This window comes from Corapipo altera, unplaced genomic scaffold (genome assembly GCF_003945725.1).
Source record: "Corapipo altera isolate COAL_440 unplaced genomic scaffold, ASM394572v1 47, whole genome shotgun sequence".
Classification (NCBI taxonomy): Eukaryota; Metazoa; Chordata; class Aves; order Passeriformes; family Pipridae; genus Corapipo; species Corapipo altera.
Genome location: NW_020884897.1, coordinates 2,627,233 through 2,643,950, shown reverse-complemented (window position 1 = coordinate 2,643,950; position 16,718 = coordinate 2,627,233). Strand labels below are relative to the sequence as shown.

The 16,718-nt window shown below is 35.0% G+C and overlaps 1 protein-coding gene across 1 annotated transcript in view; it reads left to right on the top strand.

Moving 5' to 3' along the window:
• PARD3 (par-3 family cell polarity regulator) overlaps positions 1–16,718 on the top strand; it is a 432,956-nt gene that overhangs the window by 215,751 nt on the left and 200,487 nt on the right. Inside the window, 2 exon segments of the mRNA XM_027648420.1 lie at positions 9,225–9,350; positions 10,723–11,105. Coding sequence (XP_027504221.1) covers positions 9,225–9,350; positions 10,723–11,105 — 509 coding nt within the window.

Below are 16,718 nucleotides of genomic sequence, written 5' to 3'. Positions count from 1 at the left end.
TTATGAACTTCTACCTTAACTCAAGTGCATATTTATGCAACGTTTCCTTGCTGTTTCGAGCCACAAGTTTCCAAATAACAGCAGGAGTCTAAACCAGAGGCATCCTACCCTGTGCTTGATAAGAGTGGGAGAGAAAACAATCACCGTGCTTTTGAAATTTCATGTGTCCCATCTGTTGGGGTTAAAAGGAAGTAGCAAAACCAGTTGAAACATTCTGGTTTTGGGAAAGGTGAAGCTGTTTTATTGTATGATAGGCTGAAACTCCTGAAGTTGGATTGTTTACAAAGAAAAAAAAGTGTAAAGAAAGTCCTTTACATTAAAAAATACGATGTGGGGGATGTTATTAATAGAATATATAATCTGTAGTGCTTCCTTTACTAAAGTAGAGTTTTAGCATTTAGGGTTATTAACAATCTCAGAAAAATAACTAAATGTTTAAAGTAATTAGTGGTGGATGTGAAGTTTTTTTTATCTTGAAAAATTATAATTTTTCAACAATATATGCAAATTTTATTTTTGTTGCGTATTCTAAGTATACACTGTTTTTTACCTCTTTAAGGAAAAGGGGAACAAATACACATGTTAAAAGTAATCTTTCATTAGACATGAAGGGGTGTTATGTTCTCACATCTGTCATCCCAGCAGTAATTTGAGTTTTATAATTAAGAGCAAACCTGACTTGCTATACAAGTATGTTTCTCAAATAATAATATCCTACTCTAAAAAAGGCTTTAGTATTTTAGGTATTTTTCCTTCTATCCCAAATACCTTCATAGGATTTTAAACACAGTACAAGAGCTTTATTTGCAGTTTTTACTTTAAACCCAATGCTTCCATAGTCTGACATGTATTACAAGAAAATGCAATTTTATTTTTACTTTAAGGCTACTTTCTCTGGGGACTACAAGTATTAAGAGCAAACTTCCATGAAGTGATAAATTTTTCTCTTCATAATCTGAAATTCAGTAAATTCAGTGTGGGGATGGAAAGGGCATAAGTGAACAGTACTTCAAACATACTCAGAAGTAAATCCCATAGAGTTAGAAATGGTTGAAATGTTCACACAGTTATCTGGGATTTAGACAGTGTCAAGGCCAAGGAAAAGACCGGTTTAAGAACATTGACTGCCTTCTAAGTACTTAATTAATAAAACTGATGTTAAAATATGTATTTTGACACTTTGAATAAGAATTTTAACTCAAGTAGAATTCAATTCCAGGCTGTTTGTGTGGTTGTCAAGTCTGAAACTTGTTTATACATAATGAGAGCATGTTAAATGAAAAAAACGTAAACACAGAAATAAAATATCTCACTTCTTTTTAAAGGATGCTAACTATACCATGTGTAATTATATGATAAAGTTTTATTACAGGGAATTCAAACTTAAATAGAGATGGTTAGAATCAGGACATACTGGAGAAGTAAATTCTGTTACAAGGAAAATAATTTTTTTAATAAAATGCATCCCCTTTTTCTTCATAATACTAGAACTCCATAGAAAAATGGGTGTACATGTAATTGCCACGTGAGTTTTTTCGACCCTCCACAGAATAATCTGGTGGAGAGAGGAGACATTTGGTTCCATGTCTTAAAAGTGTAGAAAAGCAAAGTTGGGAAGGATTTCCGATATTTCCAAAACATTTCTCCCATACCCTCTTTATTCCAGTGAAAGAAAAGTAGAGTTCATGGCTTGGGATTGATTTTAAGCACTTGGGTTGTGCTGCTGCTTTACTGTCTGCATGCCCACACCTCTGCATGCTTTTGGTGAGGACAAAGGCATTTTCTCCAGCTGCTTGCAGTGTGGGAAGGCAAAAGAACACACCCAGCTTCAGGTTTGAAGCTGTTGGTGGGGCTTTTGGTTTCTTTTCTTCTCCCCCTGCTGGTTCCCCTCTTCTTTTGAGCAGATAAGACTCACTTGGTTCTCCTTTTGATAGATTCAGAGGGAGAGCATATGCATGGCAGGGATATGCTGCCTACATGTTTCTCACTCTGGCACGTGGCTGCTCTTTGTTCCTCCTCTGGCTGCAAAGCATAAGGCTCCCTGCTACAATCAACTAACTTACTGGAGCAGGGGATCTGCTCATTAGGAACCTAAATATACAAAACCAAACAGAGGACTCAGTAAAGTCTTTGAGGGATGTCCAGAAAGAAAAGATCTAATGTGTCATTGGGATTAGTCCATTATCCCAATATTGTTTTTTATTTGCTTGCTGTTGAATTCCAGTTATGCTGTGTTTTCAGTTATTTTTCTTGCAGTTCCTTTCTTTTGCTTTTAAAAATGTTACTCAGTAGGCAATGGTTATTGAATCAATAACTTTAAAAAGAGAAAAAGTATAACAACATAATATGCAATTCACCTTTTTTTCCCTCTATGCAATAAGCAGGGGCCTTCTCTCACCAAAAATTCTCCCCCCCAAGGAAACACTTCAAAGCTCTCAAAATATGTGCCATAACTATGTCCTTTATTTATATTGAGAAAATATTTTACTTTTTCATGTTTTTTGAGGGTTTAGAGTAAGAATCTCTTCAGCATTGGCTTTTGATCTTGAACAAAATCTGTAAAGGTCTCTGCCTCATCTATATAGATGCTACCAATTATTTCTGTTCTCAGTAAAAGTGAGACTTTTTTTAAAAATAAAAAAAATAGCTCTGTATTTCTCTGGGAAAAGTACTATTGATTTGTAAAGACATGATAAAACTTTCTTCTATGGATATGTTTCCTTATTATCCTTCTGTTTTGCCTCTAGAAGTTTATCAGTCCATTATTGCCCATTTTGATTATATGTTTTTGTTTAACAGAGTTTGTTTACCTTATCAAAAGGGAGAAGAGGTATACGTGTTCATCACCTTATGGTTGTGCATTTTTCAGGATTAAAGTTTCGTTTGCAAACCTTCTTGAACATTTTTGTAATGGCATAGATGCAGTGCTAAGCAGAATAAGAGGCGTGAAAATGAAAGCGGAAGGAAGGACAGAATAAGAGAGAAATGAGAAAGTGTTTAGATAAGAGTAGAACAAAGAGGAAATGAATGATAGGAAAGCATAAAAGAAAAGACAATTCTAAATCTGTGCAAAATTGCCTTTAGCACCAATCCTTCCTTCTTATTAGGTGCTCAGAGATGAGAGCAAACACTCAGTCCCTTAAGAATAGCATCTGAGCAATCCTGGCTGATGGAGAATGATATGCTGATGTTTAAATAGGGATGCATCAAGTTCTCTGCAAGCTCAACAGTAATTATAGCATAATTTACCATTATATGGCCTCTTCTACTTTTAAGAGTCTTTGAAATCCTCTCAAGCTCTATACCCTAGCTGCTCTTCTGAAATCCTGCCATGTCTGTCTGTGAAAGGAGATTCAACTGATGCAAGGCATATATGAAATAACAGCAGAAATATCTGTGAATAATGATATGGAAGTCATAATCCCATAGTCCCAAGACTAGTCTGAAGTCTACTTAGTAAAACAGAACAGAAAAGGATTTGGATATTCATCTGAAAACCTCACAATGAACATGCATTAATAAGTAATAGGCATGTTACTTTGATACGGAGAGGTATGTACAGCTCTGCCAGCTGTTCTTGCTATTGACGTATGCCACAAAATCCATGACACACCGTACATCTAAAACTTGGCAGCTAAAAATATTTAATCTGTCTTTTTGTTTTATATCCTAAATGTCTTAAAAATTTGAGGAAGTCTCAGAAGAATGGAAAAAAGGGGCTGATTTTTTTCAGTTTAAATGATGAATTTAACAGATTTTATTTAAAAGAAGAGAGAAATCTCAAATGAAGGTAGACATTGAAACATGCACAGCTTCTTTCTAGAAGATGTTTCATACTTTTTCTATTCTGTAGGTCGGGTTTTTTTGTTTGTTTTCTTTTAGTGAAATTGTCCTTCATTTTCTGGAGTTTATTAATCACTTAATGTATAACTAAAAATTTTAATCTTTTACTCAAGATACAGAGAAAATGAAAGTGATATCTAATGGCCCTTGTCTATGTGGAGAGTCCATAATACTACTTTCAAGGTGCCTCTCTAACGATCATATTCTGTTTGATCAACTAGGAGGTATCTGCTGCCTGCCTCTCCATTTATTCCTCTCTGCATTTCCAGCCTTTTAAGTCTCAAAGGTAGCCATGGTTTTCAAAAACATATGTATGAGGAAAAAATTCTCTGTGGCGTGAATGTACCATTCCTTCACTCTTGTATCTGAATTCAAGACTCTCTGATGTCAGCCTTTAAAAAGTTTTATAAGCTTAATTTGAAGTATTACTCAAACTAAAAGGCTGAGGAGTAGTTACCAAAGATTGGAAATTGGTTCCGGACGTCAGGTATGAAATCTGATAAAGTTATTTTAGTGCCTCCACAGTAGCTCTGTGACGTCAATATTGGGCAAAGGAGTTTATGTCCAATTTAACCTTGAGTAGCCATGATAATTTAACTTGAACAAAGAAGCTAATTTACCTACTCTGACCTGTGAATCTAGGAAATTTATACTGTGTTTATGTTCATGTAGAACTTCTCAGAGATCTTTCATTCCATGAAGCTGCTACACATCAGCTTTTCAATCAATCCTTATTTTTGTCACTTAATCTAGTTTTTGTCTTTTCATGTTAGAGACTTTACGTAAACATCTAAATTGGTTATTTTCTATTCTGTCTGATTACATTACAGTTGGCTTGCAGGTAATAGGTAAATAACTTCAGTGGGTACGTACAATGGGCTGTGATGGTCAAATCATATTCTAGATGCTAAATGTCAGTTTTTATTTTTACTTACACTGTCAGTTTTTATTAAGACAAATTATCATAATTTCCATACATCTGGATGGCATGTGGGGAGTTCACATTTCAAGAACTACCCTGACTAACTCAGGCAATTTAGATGTCAATAAAACATTCACTGCTTATTTCTAGTTTTATCATTGGTTGTAATTTATACTGAGAAGTGAAATGTTAACACATGTAGCTGAGTTTATTTTAGTAGTATAATTAGAGTAATGAACCTTGTGAAAATACAGTGGTGCAAATACTAATATAATCTCAGCTGCTTACATTCCCAATTATGTATTTAAAACAAATACAAAGACGGAACTCTTTGCTTTGGCACTGTTTCCCTTCTGTCCCTGTGTCAGCTAATGTTAGTCTAAAACAGCGCAGGTACCAAATTTCCACTTATAATTATTGTTTCAACAGGATTGTAGACTTACAGAGTGTTTTGCAAAGGTTTACATGATATTTAATCTCATTCTTGAAAATGTTAGGGTTTAAAATATTTATAATGGAAGAATTTTTGTTAGAGACTATGTTGACTTACTTTAATTGGACAAGATTAAGCAAATTCAAATACATCCATACATTTGTATGCTACATGGTTGTGCTTAAAAAAATATATACTGACTTTTGTACTTTATACTAGATGAGTTTACAGGCTTTCAAAATTTATGTCTTCCTAATGAAGGAAACATAATATTGAAGCTGTAATAGAGATACATCTCCACTTGTCAGGATTAATGATGGTGGTATATAACAGGGAAAATAATCCAATTAGTCTTTAGATTATTGCATATTTGCAATATCAGGTCTACTCTGTTTATCTCTAGTTAGTGCAACAACAAACATGAATTCCCATAATGCCTTTTTTTTAGAGTCATATTCTTACATCTAAACATAATATGCTGAAAAAATGCTGTAGGAAATTGGTAGGCTTTTGTTACTAAAATATTAAGGAACATTCATTTTCTGCAAGTTCTAGTAGAGTTTCCTCTGCTATGCAGAATCTCATTCTGGAAATTGTTTCTGGAACTGTGTCTAAAGGGATCTTTTGCCCCATGTCTTTATATAAAAATTAAATAAATTAAAAGGCACTGTGCGGATCCTGGTTTTAGGTTCAACTCAGGCTGTTCATCCAGCCTTGAATCTGTTCTCAGTGACTTTAGCTTTATATGCCTTGGTTAACCTAGCTCTAACATTTGTTAAAAAGCAAAATCCTCGTGAGGACCATATGCTGAGTCTGAGATGAGCAGTCTTGCATTAGCAGAACTTGTAGCCTTTGTCTAATGAGATTATTTACGATTTTGACTGGTAGTTTGCTTATCTGTTACGTTATTTTACTATTGATTAGGATTAGTAACATTTTTGCTAGATTTGAGAGCTTAGGTGAAGCACATTTAAGAAATTACAAACCATGCGTAAACGTACATCTTGCAATAATAATTTAATATAGCTTTAGAATGTGAAACAGTATAAAGCAACATTTCAAGAAAAATGCTATGTCAAAACTATTGATAGAGCAATTACTTTGTAGTCATAAGTACGTGGAGACATTGGGATGAAAAAACTATTATTTTGTATAGTGTACTATATTTGTATTAACTTAGATTGTTGTTCTTTGTGTAGATATTGTTTTGATATTTTGATATTTTTTATATTTAACCATATAAACCAAACACCTGTTGTCATTACTATGTATGCTCTTGTGCAAGCATTGCATGCACATCCAAATTCTAAATTGTCTTTGAGCATTACAGACGAGTACAACTGCATCAAAAAGCTGTTGGGCATCCAGTGAAAGAAAAGAAGACATAATTCTTTCATTTCCTCCTCAGATATTTTGGTGGTTTTCTCTTTAGTGTAGCATTCCCAATTTTATATTTGCTTGCCTTTCTCCTCCCCATTTAGAGGTATCCTCTTCAGTATCTTCCCTCTGTGGCTCAAAGACAATCACCCTAGAGAAATTCATCAACTCACAAGTGAAAAAGTCATGAACTTGTTTTCTAACCCACTGGTGTTCTATGTATCAAAAATATATTTCTGATAAAAATAATGTAGTTAAGTCATACAAGTATTTTTCTTTTTTGTCATTAATATTCATAACTGTTACTTCAGTTCTTTCTGCAACTATCAAACAATCTGTGATTTCTTTATAATTACGGATCAGTTTTAAAAATCCAAGACTGTTTTCAAAGCTTATTTTAGTGAACAGAATGAAAAAAGGGATTTAATAAATATTTAAAAATTTGTTTTGTTTTACTTCCTGTGACATCATATCTTCATAATTATCAGAAAATTTTAGTACAATAAATGGAGCACAACACTGTCATTAAGTTAGCGTGCCGCTGTTGTGGACTTCTAGAATTTTTTGTCATGCAAACTATTAGAGTATTTTGGGAAAGGCAAAGAGAAAACCACTTAAAATATCTAGATAATACAAGGGGGTTTGCTGCTTTGGTGATCAGGAAAAAATGCAAGCAAGGAAGAATTGGTTTTGCTTTAGAAAATTTGGGAAAATTTAGTTTGCTTTTTGTTAAATCATTTTCCTTTTTAATGGGAGATGCTGGATTGTTGGAAGGAATCTACAAATGGTAGAACTTTCCAAACACAAAGAATATCAACTCGTGATGGGGAGGGATAGGACTAGATTCAAACTAGTACTGATTGTGTTTTTCCAGATTTTTTTTTTATTTTCAGAAATGCATGAATTTTAGAGAAATCATTCTTTATCTTTATGGAATTCTCCTGTTCTTGTGCTCAGCAGTGTTACTGCAAAGAGACAGATAGGTAATTGCAGCAGCTGACCTGAACTCAAGTCCAGTCACAGTCAGTATCACTTACAGTACTCAAACAGTCCACTGGGAACCAAATGAGAGTGGAACAAGTTTTACCTCTGATGGGACCCCAGATGGGTCGAAGGTGCAATTCATTAGGTTTTTGTAAAACACTTCCTATCAGTTGAAAATGGAATAGTATCACTTAAATGTTAATGTCTGACTCAAGCTTCATTTGAAGATTTGTTTTGTCAGAATGCTTTGTGTTGTTTTTCTCCTCACAGTCTGTTTACATGTTTAGATCCTTTCAACATCATATCTTAATGTCTCTAGGTGGTTCCAAAGTGGAAATACTACTAGGATCGTTTCTCTTACTCTTCATCTGCCTTGTAGGAGAAAATGTATGACTGTTCTGTAAAATAAATGTCTCATTTGCATATGTTGGTGATAAATTGGTAAATGAAGAATTTAAAGTGGAAGAAATAAGTTAAGTTAATTTTGCTTTTCTGACCCATTTGATTAAGTGCTCAAGTGCATATATAACTTCTGAGCACATAAGGAATCCTTTTAAACATTGTCGACTGCTCATTTATTTTGAGGTATGTGTGAACTGAAGTTCTGTGATCACTAAAAGTTTTTTTGCTAAAAGACATATGTGGTCTTGCAATTCCTGCTACGTGACCAAGTGTTTTCCATGCCATGCCTTGAAATGACTTCTGCAAAAGTAATGTTGTTGACTTGGATCATGTGCATTTGGCCCATTGATGCGTCTTGTGGGATTTCAGTGGAGAACTGATCTTTAAAAAATATCAACTGCAGTGTTGATGCAAGAATAATCCTGAAGATTGAGTCCTTCAAACCTAGAGTTCAGGTATAGAAACATCACTGACTTTTCATACTATCCTGACAATACCTCTGAAATCCATTCTTCAGGATCCATTTCATAATTTCAGGTTGAATATTTTTTACCTTTTCTCTGTAAGAATGTCCTTAAGATGACACCATGGGTAAGCACTAGACTGAGGTGACTAACTCATTGCACAGAAGCTATCAAATGGAAATTATCTTCAGTTAAATAATTTTTTTAAGATGCTGAATTAAAAAATGACATTTAAGTTTTCAGTTTTCTCTTTGCTGTTTATTAAAAAAAGTTAAGATTTAAAAATAAGAGCATTTGGTTCGCATGACAGTCCTGAATTCTCTATCCACTCCTTCATTATAGGCTGCTTATTATGTGAGATGACCCCACGTTTCACTTGCACAGAAGGAGTAGTGATGGCTGTGGTATTCTCTCCTAATTCAGAAATTCGTATTTTAAGTTGAACCTGTTTAACTTCAGTTAACTAGCAGAAAAAATGCCATCTCAGATGTGTGGTGGTTCTTGGAGCTTTTACTGCTCAGAAATCTTGGCCTTATGCAAGAACGGACGCGCTATCATCGCACTGCCTGTTCGTTCTTACTTTTGACATGCTTGATTCACCTAGACTTTTTGTTTTATGGAAAAGAGATAATAATTCAGGTAATGCTTATAAGTTATTTGAAACTATGGTATCCTACTTCAAGGTAAAGATGGTTTAAAATGTAGTTTCTGTAATGATTATGATAAAATATTTAATCAGTAGGATATTCTATGTTGCAAATTATTCCAACAGTAATCATTTGTAATCTTAATGTTCCAGAACCCTGGGGCTGCTGGTGAAGCGATTGGAGAAGGGTGGAAAAGCTGAACAAGAAAACCTTTTTCGTGAGAATGATTGTATTGTCAGGATTAATGATGGAGACCTTCGGAATAGAAGATTTGAACAGTAAGTGTTCTTACTACACGTTACATTGCATTATTTGATCTTTAACACTTCACCTTGCAGTAATTTGAGGAAAGTAAGAGAAAAGATACACTAAGGGACATTAGTGATTTATATTTAGTTGGACTGAAAAAATTAAGGATAATTATTGTTGTTAGAGTATATGCAATTCTCATTTGATTGATTTTTGTACATCATAGATTTTTTTCTTACATTGGTAAACAGTTTATCCTGAAATTCCCATATGAATTTTGCTTTTACACTTGCAATGCACCATGTTCAATATAAGCGGACAGCACAGAGGCTATATTTTTAACATTTTAAAAACAAGTGTGGTTTTGTGTGTGTGAGAACTCTAGGTACTATGTGCAGAAACTTCTTGGAGAAGTCTGAGAGATAAATATTTGCTCTGTTGTTGTCTGATCTTGGTAGAATCCTGAAATGGTGAATCAGAAGGATGAAAGACTTTTAAGAATGAAATTAGCTTGTAGTTCACACACAGATAATTGAAAGAAAAAAAAAAAGAGAGATGCACAAAATGAGTAATTTCAAAGATAATATTGTTTGAAATCCATAACATGTTGAGGACCAAAGGAATATAATTTGTTCTGATCATTTTGTGCTTAGCGTATATTCAAAATGTGTTTTTAAAGTCTTTGACTCTAACCTGAATTGGAAAATAACCCTGTCCCATATGGTTGAAAGCAGCTTGTCTCTGATTGTTCTGTGGTTCTGAATCACAATTTGTAAAGTCTGTGAAGAGACTTGTTGACTTTGTATACTTTGGATCATGACCTAGAGCCCAATGTCTATCTGTACAGGATTTGAGCATTTTTTCTCTACAGGATTGAGCATTTTTTTCCCCTATTTCTTAATATTGTATTCTGAAAGACTACTGACTTACAAAAATTAAAGTGTAAACTAGACTAGTTGCAAGACTGTGTATAATCACCAAATTATGGAATACATAGTTTTTTTTATAAAGTATAATTTTCATTCTAATAATTCTATTGTCACTGTGATTACTGTTATCACAATTATTGCAATTAGCAAAGTCCAAAACAAAAGGGCACTGCAGTCCTGCTATAGAACTGTCTGCATTTCAAGGCTGTGGTTGAAATTTTCGCTATTCTGAGTTCAGTATTTGCTACGTTAGTTGTTAAGCATGTTTAACCGTTGTGTTACCCTAAAGCAATAAACCTTAGTGAAAAGCAGACCAAATAGACTAGTGAACAGATTCAAGCTTTTTGGTTTATGCTTGAGTGCAATGTGTATGTCAGCTCGTGTTGCTTAATTAACATTAGTAATTATGCTTATAATGCCTTGTAGCCTGCCAGTTCTAATTTGCTAATTTTCTGTTCATTTTGAAACCTAGAGCACAGCATATGTTTCGCCAAGCCATGCGTACGCCGTTCATTTGGTTCCACGTGGTCCCTGCGGCAAATAAAGAGCAGTACGAACAGTTGTCCCAAAGCGAGAAGAACATGTACTATTCCAGCCGGTTCAACCCTGATTCCCAGTATGCTGATGGGAAAAGTATTAACAATTCTGGACTTCACACATTACAAAGAATATCTCGGGCGGGTAACCAGTCCGATCAGACAGACTCCTACTCGCAGCTACCTCATAGTGTGAATTCATCAGGGAAACCACCCTCTGGCCTGGTACCATCACCTCAGAAAGTTCTCACCTCCACTGCAAACAGTGGGTATAACACCAAAAAAATAGGGAAGAGGCTCAGTATACAGCTGAGAAAAGGTAAGGCACTAGTGCATTCCTCACATAGCATGAGGTATGTGTGTGTAGTGCATGCATGTGTACCCAGTGCCATTGTGTTGGGCAGGATGGCTGACAGGAGCACAGGGGATGCAATGGGTTGATTTTGGAAGCCAAGGCACTGAGTTGTCCTTGATAGCAGGCCCAGGAGTCCTGCCCTGCATTCTGTGTGTGAAGTGTGTTTGCAAAAGGCCGTTTTGAGGAGTGCTTTGACATTGTTTTCTGTCTCTCAGCTAATAAGGAAATGCACTAAGTGCCTCAAATTCTATTGGCCAAGACCCAGGGAATGGTGAATGATTTAATATAAAAAACTAAGCTAAAATGGCCCATATTCTGTACTTTGCAGTTATAATGACTTTTTAAATTGAGTAACTGCTTTTGCCTTTGTATTTTAAGACTGTTTTTGATCCAGTTGGTAAATTGAACTTTCTAATTTCCAGTTAAATCTTTTCTTTATTCCACTGAGATGTGAAAACCTCTGGTTGAGATGTAATGTGATATTTCCTATCTTGGCCCTTATGCTAATGTAATTTGAATGGGGGTAAGAGACTATTTAAAGTGGTTTGTGCTTATCTCAACATCAGTGTTATATGTGCACATGTAGATGCATTGGTACATCCGTGGAATTTTTATGATGTGAGAAAATTTGGTATTTTTATGTAGTTACCATTTAGATGCTTTTAAGATAGTTTGAACTATATAAAAAGATATTTAGATGCAAGTACTTCTTAGCTCTTGGGAAATGATTTTTGTGAAGGATTATAGATACTGTAAGCTTTATGATATTAAAATGAACATGCTTAATGTTAGATGTAATTTGGTCTCTAGCAGCAAGAATAGGGTTTACATTACACAACAAAAAGTTTACCCATTAGACAGTATTCTCCATGAACTCAGAGTATACTCCCCTTAGGATATTATAAGTGCTAATATTAATAACATTTATTAATTAATGTTTTTATTGAAAGTCATTGAAGACAATGCATTGAACAGTAGAGATTTTACAGTTTTACAGGTACCAGGCTACTTGTCAAATTATCATTCTGCTTTCCTTTCTTTGAACTTCACATGAACCACCAGATTGCTTCTTTCTGGTTGCTGAATTTTAAGCTCTACAAACTTGGATGACATAAGGTTGAGTTGACAGTTTGCTTCTGTTGTTGATGCTCCTTCAAGAATTTCTTTAGGCCATCAGCTCAGATCAGCCTTCTTGGAAAAACTTATTGTTACTGGTTGAGTAAGGAATGGGTGTGCTTATAAATATCCTCTCAGTCACTACAGTGATTTTTATCTTTTTCTTATTTGTGTCTGTGGAAGCCTGTAGAAATATTACTCGGATAGTACATTAAAGAATTCATAGCCAGGAGTAGAAATAAACCTTTCATATAATTTAAAAGCACAAACAAATGAATATAGAATATGAGACCACAATATTTCTGCATGAAACAAATATGATGTTGTAGCTGCTCATAAGATACAAGAATATAATTTTGGTGTGTTATGGATTTTTCAGCTGTGATATGTTGTTATATTTTGGTCATCTTGCACTGGATACTGTTTCATAAATACTCCACCCAAGGCTATAACATAATTTATCCTTGCTGGCACCAATATATTAGATGGGTTTGGAATAAAGGAGATGCATGTTGATGAAAAATGATCTCTAAGATACTTTAACATCTAGTTCATACCGGAGAAGTTTGATGGCTCTTGCACTAGTAAAAGCTTTGCAATCCATATCTAGAATATATTTCAGAAGTTTAAAGGGGGTATTTGTTCCTAACAGTCTGCTTATTTGAGAATACTGCTTATAATGAAATGGTACCTAGCTCAGATTATAGATAGAGATAGAAACTGCTTAGTGTACTGTGTTTTATGCACAGCAAAATTAAAGAAAAATGTGTATAAGGAAGGATGGCTTTTTATCATAGCTGTCTTTCATTTGTTAATATCCAGTATAGAAAGAGGCGTGTCCTCCCATTTTGGCTTTCATTCGGTCACTCTTGAGAATGTACATGTGGAGCAACAATGCAGCAAAACACTTAGGGATGCCTCCAAGTAGTTTGTTGTAAATATGAGTGCAATGGGGACATTGATTGCCTTTGATGATTATTTCTAATGAAGGATGTTGTAATAATACAGGCTCTATAGATATTTAACAAATGTGCTTATTTGTAGCTGACAGGCAGCAATTATTTCACCAATCACCATCATTACTTTAAAAACTGCATTAAGGCACCCAGGCATACAAGATGTTGTCTTTATATTCACTTTTGATTTAACCTGTACATTCTGATTACAGATGTAGTATATGAGAATTGATTCATTTTCAATACAGGTAGACCTTCTTTATTACAGCTGTGTTTCTTTATATTGCATGAGCTTTATTATATAGGATGACATGCCAAGATAACCCTACAGTATGTGCTTCTGTAATTATGATTTCTTAATATTTATTGCTGTTTTGGCATTTTAAAATAACCTGAACTTTCATAGGATTTAACTGTTTAATAAAGTCAGAAGAGAAGGTCAGTCATATGTTTCAGTCAATGCAGAATGTTTGTTGGCTTTTCTAAATGAAAATGGATATCTGTTTATCTTGCCTTAAAGGTCAGGGCCTGAACTTTTAGCATATAGATGTAGGGGTTATTGCTGATATTCTAATGCCATTAAGGCTGTATAACAGTCTAGCTTAATAGTTCACACAAATTAAGATAGTGCAAGACATGAGAGTGAGCCTATGTTTATGTATATTTTGGTGTAAACTGATACACAGGAAGTATAAATAAATAAAAATAGTTCTTTGCAGCTAATGAATAAAGAAAATAAGACCACGGATATAACACCCAGAGTTTTAGGACAAACTTTGACCTCATATACACCAGGACACTCCCAGAGTCTTTATTCTTTGGTTGCAAGGCTTTGAGCCAATGCAACTGAGAGGAATTTAGTCCAACCCTTATAAATAATGAATAAGCAATTATACAGCAAATGAGTGCTCAGTCTTTGAGCACTTAGTAACTCACAGCATTTAGCCTGATACTCACTAAAGCATTCAAAAGTCTTTTCCATTGGACATTGTGTTACTCTGATTTTGTATATACTGGTTTTGACATTGCTGTAGTAAGACAAGCCTGAAGTACTCAATCTGTAAATTAACCTCATCTTACCTGATTGACCTTAAGTACAATGCTCATTGCATCATATAATTTCTATCTATAACTACATATTTGTCTAGATAAATTAAATATCTAATTCTTTAAGCAAAATGTCAAAACTGAGCTCACATTATTTCAGTTGGTCCTAGTTCTACCAAATATTTGACTAAATTTTTGTCTGAGGTATTCAGTGAATCAGGACTTCAGTCCACATCTCCCCACTTTCAGAGGGTGACTTAGCTACTTACCATGGGAATCACAATCATCTCTTCCTTTTTGGCCCAAAGAATATTTCTCTCTTGCAAAACAGAATAGCTTCCAGGGAAAGAAATGAGTGACAGGGCTGTAGGATACCTTACAACAGGAAAGCTATAACAATTACCAAGTTCATCACAGAAAGGATGTAGCAGCTGTGTTCTAGGAAATGGTGAGTCCTGAAATGAAGGAGGCACCTCTGCTCACTGCAACAAAGAAAAATGCTTAAATTGTAGATTTGAGCAGGATTACAAGACTCTTTGCTCTTCAAAATTTGTTATTGGGTTCCTGTTTGGCTTGCTGGCCTTTCTGTGGTTAATAATGCTCCATCTTACATAGAGAGACGATCTGAAGCACTGCAAGTCCCACCAGGTGACTGGGCATTCAGTGCTATAAGATGGTGACATTCATCCCTGCTGTGCCCAAATTCCTTTCTACAAGAAGTCATTAGAGACAAAAATAAGATGCCATGGATAGTTTGGGAGTAAGCTAATTTAAAATTGCATCATGTTTGCTCTGGAGTAGGGCACATCTATGGACAATTACTAGTTGGGTTTATATAGCACAATATACAAGAGAGGACCCTGAACTTGTCTGTAAGATATCCTGCATCATGTATCTATCTGAAGTGTACAGATTTACATGCATTTTTCATCATACTCTCCTGTTTTCCCCACACAGTTTCTTGAGCCAGACTTTGAACTGACATTTTAAATTTTTGTTTAAAATTGCTTTTGAAGTGATATGTTCTCTTAGAATTCCTGTTCAGATGCAATAAGGGTGTTTGTCACTTTTGAAATGAAGCATGTAGATTCCTGAATTACCTCGATGACCTTGAGAAATGAGATTCAAAAGTAAGGCAAATAATTTTGGGTTTTATTAGTCACTGAAGAACCATAAAGTGCATCAAGTTTCATCTTTCCATTTTTTAAAACCACTTCTGATCACTATTAGCAGGCGGTAGCAAAAAGGGAAAAGAATGTTTCTATTAGGTTGATCGAAGATCTTCTTGAGGGGTCTGAGCTTTGCTTGGAGAAAAAAAACCACACTTGTTCCAAATCACTCAACTACATAAAAATGGGCATGCAATTAGTCTTGATTGTGCATGTGGCTGCAGAAATTTTATAGACAGCTGAACAGTCAGCCTTCTAAGCAGTCATTTGCATGTGTAGTTAGCCTGACTACTTGTGCACAAATTCAGAAAATATGGGGCTTAAACTAGGAGCAGTAAAATGGTCTTGGTTAGCTTAGTGAAGCCCCTTACGATAAGGAGAACATGTTTGCTGTTTGGCTCTTGCATGAGATTCAGTCCTTCATAAAAAACTGCTTTCCAACATAAACTACTAGGAAAATTATTTTGGTAGTCACCCCTCTGTACATGGACCTCCAGAAAGAGTCTCCTGTGAAAAAGCAGGAAGTTAAAATGCTTGGAAGGGCAGTGTCTGCTCCAATTATTGTCAGAGGGCATTTGACTCTTCTGCTTAGTTTTATTGTAATGTTATCTCTCTCCTTTCATTAAGTGAGAATGCAGAGGTGACGCTTGCTTTTTGTATTGTATCCTGTCAGTGTTTCTATCTAGCAGCACGTTTTGCTACTGAGAATTCAGACCTGCAGTTGGTTCTGGGTGAGGAACACACAACTTTTCATGCAGAATAGCCTTATGAAAACAGAAACATTATGCCAGACAGTCTTTACACAATGAAGAGGGTTATCCCAGCATTAGTGAGAAATTAAGTACTTTGTCACTGGGAGATAAGAAAGTCTAGTTACTTGTAATAAAATTTTTAACATCCTGTCAGTTTATGATCAGACTGCTTCCAAATAAAACGATGAAGTTCATTTTGAAAATACATTTAATTAAATTATATGAAAGGATCTCCTCTACCCCCTGCTTTAACTGCTACCAGAACTTTTTTCCTCCAAACCACCAACTGAAGCATCAAATCTGCCCCTCTTCTGTTTGTAAAAAATAGTTACTTTACTATTGTAACTGCCCTTTTTATTCATATAAAACTACTTTGTCTTCAGCTCAGAGCTGACTGAGCTCTCGAGAGCAATGCGACCTTAGAAGGCGTGTTCAGCATCATATTCAAGAAAAAAGGGGAGCTCTAACTTGTCGAGAGAGCTGCTGATTTATCAAAGAAGCCTAAGAATTTGAATTACACAAATTAGTGGGTAATTT